The sequence below is a fragment of the Cannabis sativa genome, chromosome 9 (genome assembly GCF_029168945.1).
Source record: "Cannabis sativa cultivar Pink pepper isolate KNU-18-1 chromosome 9, ASM2916894v1, whole genome shotgun sequence".
NCBI lineage: Eukaryota > Viridiplantae > Streptophyta > Magnoliopsida > Rosales > Cannabaceae > Cannabis > Cannabis sativa.
In genome coordinates this window covers 45575375-45583248 of record NC_083609.1, presented here as the reverse complement: position 1 = coordinate 45583248, position 7874 = coordinate 45575375, and the positions used below count along the sequence as shown (strand labels likewise).

Genomic DNA, 7874 nt, shown 5'->3' with positions numbered 1-7874 from the left:
TATCATTTGTAGGAAGCTAAGTGTTTTAAGGATAAAATACATTGAGGGGTGAAACGGTAAATTTGTCCCTACTCGGTGTAAATCATCTATAGAGGATCTTTGATTATTGAGATTAGAACGATGGTTAAATGTTTATAGCGTATCTATATTGTGGAACATATAGAGCGTTCTATATGACTGAGAGTGCAATTCCAAGTTCTATGGTGGATGCAATAAGGAATTAATAAGTTAGGGAATTTACTTGGTAAATTCTAATTCTTCTTATTACAAGCTCGGTTGTATAGGCCCATGGTCGCCATACTAGTTGAGACCATACTGCTTGTAAGACGCTGATAATTGATTTGAATTAATCAATTATAATTCTAAAATTAGACTATGTCTAGTTTATGAATTTTCACCAAGCAAGGGCTTAATTGTGAAGAAAAGAGATTCTAGGGCTTATTTATTAATTAAGAGACTTTATTAAGTATAATTAATAAATATATTAAATGGAAATTTTATTTGATATTTAATTTTAATTATTAAATAAATAGTTTTGGCATTTAAATTGTTAAATTGGAAAAATGACGTTTTTGAGAAAATAAGGAAAAATTGTTAAAAAAATGGCAATTCCAAAGTGGGGCCCACATCCTATGGCCGACCACTTTGAGAGGGAATTTCCATTTAATTTTTTCAATATTTTAATGCCTAATAATTCTAACATAAACCTAGGTGGTTGCTTATAAATAGATAGTGATGGCTCACACTAAAAGATGATGAAATTCAAGCCTTTAGTGAAAATTTCCTGATCCATCTCTCTTGCTATTTTCGAACCACACTCTCTCTTTCTCTCTTCATATTTTCATACCCTTTATTGATAGAGTAAGTGCCCACACACATCAAGTGGTACTCAATCATAGTGTGTAAGGCTGTGAAGAATTCAGTTTCAAGAGAAGGAGATTCGGACTCAAATCTTGGTGATACCCTGCTACAGACAAGATACAAGGGTTGGAGATCTGAGTGGAAGGAGCCATTATTATTCCTCTGTACCCACTGCAAGGTTTCTGAAACTTTATATGTGTTTATTTACATTGTTTTCAAAATTCATATTTAGGATGTTAAATAACATACATGGTAGTAAATATAGATCTTGATTAAACATATTCCAACAACTGGCCTTGTAGTCATGGTAATGATTTACTTTCATGAAATATGAAGTAAAACAATGTTTGTGTTGATTTGGATGGTTTCATGATGGTTTATGTGCTTATTTGATGATTGTTTGGAAATCACAATATATGCTGTAAAAATATTTTTTATTTCGTTCTGAAAATATTTTTACTGGAAAGTAGACAAATAATTAATGAATTTAGGCTTTTACAGAACCCAATTTAGATTTTTTATGAATTAGTTATGATTTTTTGTATTTGAATGAAAATATCTCAATCGGGTGCACAAGTGTGTGCGCGCAGACCCAAGGGAGATGGTCAGATAGCACGCCTGTTCTGACATGAGCTAACGAAGAATTATCGAACACAGCCCTGTCGGAAGGGGTGCACACGCTGAGCTTCCTCGGTCATCAGAGGCTGCACGCAACCTCCTCTCTCTCCGCCAGTCCTGCCATTCCGCGCGCGCACCAAAATTATTTTCTTCATATTTTTTGATTCAAAAATTATTTTTCATTGAAACAAAATTCAAATTTTGTGTAGAATCTAAATTTTCAATTAAAAATCTAATTATAAGAATAAAATTAACTTTATTAATTTTTTTAATTAATTAAAATTAGTTTTAGATGTTAGTAGGCTTTGAATTTTGAAAATTTGATTTTTCACAAAAATAGACTTATGGTTAATTTTAAAATTTTAGATTATTTTATTTATTTTAATTATAAGATCAGATATTACATAATTTTATTATAAAATTTGAATGATCTTATTTTGATATTAAAATATTTTTTTAAAAAAATAATCTAGTTTAAATTTCAAAAAAAAAAATTGCTAACCATATCATATTTTTTTAAATTTGTTATTTTTGAAATATATTTTATTAAATTAAATTATAAGATTTGATAAATACTAGTTTTAACATTTTATCTTATTAGATATTTCTTTTTAATTAAAATTAATTTTGGCAAAAAAATAACATGAAAATTTAAAAAATTGATTAGCTTAGGTTTGAATAGAAACTTTAGGATCTCTAACCATAAAATTTTCAAAATTATTTTATTTTATTTTATTTTAATAAAATTGGTAATATCCTAACCATAAAATATATTATTTTTCAAATTGTTTATTTTGTAATATCTAATTTATTAAATTATAAGATTAAGAATATAATATTAGGAATATCTAAATATTAAAATGCAAGATATTATATTATATTATATTATTAGAAATTTAATTAATTTAAATTTTGAATAAACTTGAAATTTGAAAAATTGGTTAGATATTTGAATTTAAGTTAGAATTTTGGATATTTAGGAGATTTTTTAGGTTTTTGAATTTTTTTCAAATATTCTCTAACAACCTAAATTTTAAATTTTAGTTAAGATATATATTTTAAATTTTAAATTTTAAAATAGAGATATTTTAGCCTACTTTCCAGTTATCTGTTACTTGTTTGGTTTGTAATATATTTTTTTTTATTTATTTATTCTAAAAAAAATTTACAAACCTATTATTTATTTGATCTAAATTGCTATGATTAACTTGTTGACAGATCCAATGATCTGATTTTAATCATAGTTCAATTGTCAATAGATCTTATAAATAATTTGTAACAGGTAAATTTTGCAATTTCTTTCATCTGTGTAAACCTAGTAACATGATAGGGCCCATCCAAATCATTTGACCTGTGTGAGCCTATATGTTTGCTTTTGGGCTTAGATGCATATAGGAAGCCCATTTTAAGTTTATTAATTAAATAGACTAGGTTGTTAAAATTAAATTTCACTTAAGTAATTTTATTTAGGCCCAATTAGAATTGAGCTTATTCAATTAATAACAATTATTTATTTAAAGGTTAAATTCCTCTCCTTTGGGCCTTGTGTGAAAGTTAGGGGGCCTTTGTAGTGTGTACGACATACTGAACCCAGCCCTCCCTCACATGAACCACCCCAATTGTGAAGGCCTATTTGCTTTATTTAAATAATTGTATTAGGTTAATTATATTAGTCTAACCTAATTAAAATTGAATTAGCAACATAATTAACTTTAAAATATATGAAATTTATTTTTCATTGAATATTTTAAAGTTAATTTTAGAAAAACACTTAGTTAATTGAGATATATTCTAGATAGTAATTTTTAGTAGCTAATTACATTTTCTAATATTTAATAAGGAAAATATTTTAAGTGGAAAATTAATTATTCTTTAATTAATTTTGGACCAACTTAAATAAGAATATTTTTTTTCCTAGTATTCAATTAGAATTAATAATTAAGTTCTTTTTATACTTGATTATTTAATTCTTATATTTAATACATTTAATTAAATTAAAAATTAAATATTTAAGTTGATTTCATTCTTGATACTTAAATATTATTATTTTTAGAATATTTAATTAAATAGAAAATTATTTTAAGTTTGAAATTTTAATTTCAGAACAACTTAAATTTGAATAATTTTCAAAATATATTTTATTAATCATTTTATATATAAATTCGAAATTGTATTTTTTAATGCAAAAAATTTTGAATTTTTTTTGAAAAATAGATTCAAGTTGAAAATTAATTTTTTAATTAATTTTAGATCAACTTAAATCAATAAATTTTTTTAGGATTTATTTTATTTTATTTTATAGGATTTTCGAAAATTATATTTATTTTAAATACATTAATTTTCGAATTTTTCATTATATATTTATAGAAGATTAAATTTGAGTTGAAAATTAATTTTTCAATTAATTTTGCATCAACTTAAATTGAATAATTTTCAAAATATTTATTGAAATTTATTACTAAGAAGGAAAATAATTTAATTTATTTTCAGATCGATCTAAGTATAATTTTATAAATATTAAATTAAAATTTATATTTATAATTTTATTCTAGATTGGAAATTTTAATTAAATAAATATATATTTAAAATAAATAGATTAAAATAAATATTAGAAGAAAATACACTTTAAATAATGAGCTTTAATGTAAGGACATTCGATCTCCATTGTTGGTTCTACATAGTTCTTGTTTAAGTGAGTAATCCTCCCTAATGGAGTAACGTTCATTAGCAATTTAACGCCGTAGAATCTTGAAAGATAAGTATTATTTGTAAGTGTTTTATGTTTAGTATGGATCACCCTAATAGTGACAACTATTAGTAATACTTACAAAAGTATGAAACAATGGTAAAAGCTCATAAGATAGAATGGCCTTGACTCTCCCCTAAACGGGACCACGCTCAATTCTAATCTTGATCGAATAAAAGGTTGCTAGAATATTTATCATTTTGGATGAGCTGACAACTCTATTCAATGGATGGTATCTTTGACTCTCGCCTAAACGGGACACTAATATCAGCTTGTTGAAGACCTTGGAAATTATTTAGGATTGTATGTTTTAGTATTTTCGCTTGTCATTCCTACTTGCTAAATGCTAATAATTTCTGAATATGATTTTGTGTTAAACCTTATTTGATTTCTATTAATTATTATTTGTAGTATCCAACATGACAATGACCAACCCCATGGTGTCACTGTTGACTGATAATAAGCTCAATGGAGCTAACTTTATCAAATGGAGAGAGAACATTAACATTGCTCTCATTGGTGAGAATGCCCAGTTTATGTTGACTGAAGAGGCTCCTGAGCAGCCAAATGAGAATGCAACCAAGGAAGTGAAAGAAAAGTTTGAGCGTTGGTAGAATGCCAACAACAAAGCTCGATACTTTATGCTGTCTAGCATGGTTGACTCCTTGAAAAAAAGGTTTGCTAACACTCTCACGACTGCAGAATTCATGAACCAGTTAACTGAACTATTCAGGATGTCATCAATTCAAGCTCGCTTTGAAGCGACTAAGAATTTCATCAATGCACGGATGAAACATCATCAGAGCGTCCGTGATCACCTTCTCCAGATGACTAGTTACTTCTAGGAAGCTGAGAATCATGGAGCCGTTATAGATCAGACAACTCAAGTGAGTTTGATCTTAAACAGTTTAACTCCAGCCTTTCTGCCCTCCACTTCAAACTATGTCATGAACAAGTTGGAGCTTGACTTTCACGAGTTAATCAACAACCTTCAGACATTTGAAAATTTGATTGGAGGACCACAGAAAGGAGGAGCTAAAGCTCCTAATTCTGGGAATGCTAATGGTGTGGCTAAGGCTGAGGCGAACATTGCCTCTACTTCCAAACCCAACAACAAGAAGAAGTGGAAGAATAGCAAGAAGCCTGTTCAAGCTGTGAAAACAGTTAAAAAGGGAAAGGCTGCTAATCCAAGAGATAAGCCAAAAGGAAAATGCTTCTATTGCAATGAAAAGGACCACTGGAAACCCCAATGCCTTTTCTTCTTATTTCACCTCCAGCTGCTTAAACTTGGATTGCTATCCTAGCGAGTTGAGTCGGATGGTTGGACAGTGTTGACTTCGCTTTTAGCCAACGACAATGAGTCTTTTTGATAAGCGATAAACGATATGTCGTACTAAGAATATGTAATAAAGCAATAATAAGACACAGAAATTTTATAGAGGTTCAGCCCCGAGCAGTTCGGTAATAGCCTAATCCTCGTTAGTTGTATTGACTTAAGAATAAGGAAGAAGTTTCTTTTTCTGATAGCTCTTACAATAATATCTCTGAATATATAATTCTTAGATAGCCTTAGCTTACAACGTTTCGGCTTATAATTTCTCGGTCCTTTGCCCAGTGAACATTCCTCACTATTTATAAGGCTGAAAACTTGAGGAGGAAGAGTTTCCTCTCTCGTTACAATGCCCATAAACAGAAAGATCGTGTGATTAATGCTGAATGCAAGGATCGTGAGATTGAGGCTGAATACACTGATAGTGGAATCGTGTGTGTGCCACATCCACGTAAGTTGATCCCTGAGTTGTATTGGTTGAGCTGGTGACTCATGATGCGTTAAGCTGAATTCGCTAAGTGTTGCTCATTCTGCACGGCTTGTTGAGTATTCCATTCGGGATATGCCAGCAAGGCATCCTGCTCGGCATATTGATCCGAATAGATGCTGCAGGTAGAGTCCACGTGTCACCATTCTCGTGATGCCACGCCAGAGTGCCAAATTTGGGATAACATTTGCCCCCCAAGTCTGTACGGGACCTCCGAGGTGGCGTGTAGACTTATTCTGAGCTGGCTCTGCCTTTGGATGGGGACACGTGTCGAGCATGACCGGTCGAGACTCGATGTGAAGCTGACTGGGTGTCCCTTCGGATTTCAGCTAATTAATGCTCTGACAATTAATATTTTGAAAATCTGAATTTCTCTCTCCACAGCTGATGGTTGCACTCGATTACTTTTGATTTCCCATATTCGCTTTTGAGGGGGGAAGTCGAGGCGTCTAAGGTTCCTTTATGTACAGTTACCCTTTTGCCTATAAATACTTGGAGTACTGGCACATTACTTCATTTTATCACCCTTCGTTGTTAAGTAAACTTCAGAGCGAAAAGAGAGAATTTTCTGGCTTCAGAGTTGCCGAAGTGCCTACAGACGATTGCTGGCTTGCTTGAACCCGGACATTCGAATCTTTGAGTAAGTTTCTGATTCCCTTTATGCTCTCCTTTGCATGTTTATGCTTTGAATGTAACTTTGTTGTAGAAAGAACGCTTTAGGAAACCCTAGGGTTCCAAACTTCTGCGACTCTTCTTTTCCATGTCCTTGTGTTAGCTTTCAGCCGTAAGGCTTATTTTAGAACTGCATTGCATCTGTTTTCCATTTTGCTTATTCCAAGCTTCATGAACTTTTTTGCCCTAACTCAAGAAAACTTTCTCACTTCTTGAGTTTAGACTTTTCTTTGAACATGGTCGTTCTTTAATCTGTTGGGTACTCCTGGTCGGCATATTTGCTTGTTCTTCGTTTGATACTCCGTCCAACACTCATCTTGTGTGTTGTCTTTTGTAGATGAACCCAGGTGAGTCTTGGGAGCCCGATAATTAGATCGACCAGGAGCTGCTTCAACTTCTGCACGAAGTCCACCCTCGTCTTCGTGCTAACTCTCCTTCTAAAGAAGGAAATTCTTCTGATTCCGTACCTAGCCATAGGATGATGGCTCGTACGAAGAAAACAATGTTGGGTTTTATGCCCTAAATAAAACTCCATTTCAATGTAATCTATTTTATTCAACATCAATAAAGAAACAGAAGTATTTTTCATTCATTTGTGTATGTTTTGGTTCACTTTATCAATTGCTTGTCTATTTGATTCATAAATTCATCTTAAACCCTTTTCACATACTTGATCCTGTTTATTGTCTTGTCATCACATTGGAAAGTAAACATGACTATGTGAATAAAGTTTCCTTGAATTATCAGATACAGGGTTTTACTGATATGATAATCTACAACAAGAGTTTACTTGCATTTGGAGAAATGCTATGTTCTTTCCAGAACATTGGTTAAAGTAAAGCTCAGGTTGGATGCATGGAGTATGCATCGGAAGGGACCGATATTGAACTTTGACTTAGATTTAATTAAACTTACCGTAAAATCTATTCAAGTCAATATCGCCAAGTTTATCCTAGATCAAATGTTCTTAATCCTGTTATGATTAGGCTCAATCTTGAAAGGCTATTCGTGTTCTTTGATTTGTTAGTTAAGCCTACTTTTAGGTCAGGGTGATACGTACATTTTGGGAACACGGTAGTGCAATTGAGTGGGAGCGCTAACATAAACATGGAATCTATAGCTTCTATCTGGCGAATAGTAAGCAAAGGATGATCTCCTTC

General features: G+C 31.2%; 1 protein-coding gene across 1 annotated transcript; it reads left to right on the top strand.

The window, feature by feature from the left end:
* Positions 1-4650: 4650 nt before the first annotated feature.
* Positions 4651-5070, top strand: LOC133031423 (uncharacterized). The gene is made up of 2 exons (XM_061104917.1): positions 4651-4835; positions 4902-5070. The coding sequence occupies exons 1-2, from the start codon at positions 4651-4653 to the stop codon at positions 5068-5070; spliced, it is 354 nt and encodes a 117-aa protein (XP_060960900.1).
* The last annotated feature ends 2804 nt before the right edge of the window (positions 5071-7874 follow it).

Coding starts and splice junctions, on each gene's coding strand:
- LOC133031423 (XM_061104917.1), top strand. CDS start 4,651: ATGACCAACCCCATGGTGTCACTGTTGACTGATAATAAGCTCAATGGA. Junction 4,836..4,901: donor AAAGAAAAGTTTGAGCGTTG/GTAGAATGCCAA, acceptor CTTGAAAAAAAG/GTTTGCTAACACTCTCACGA.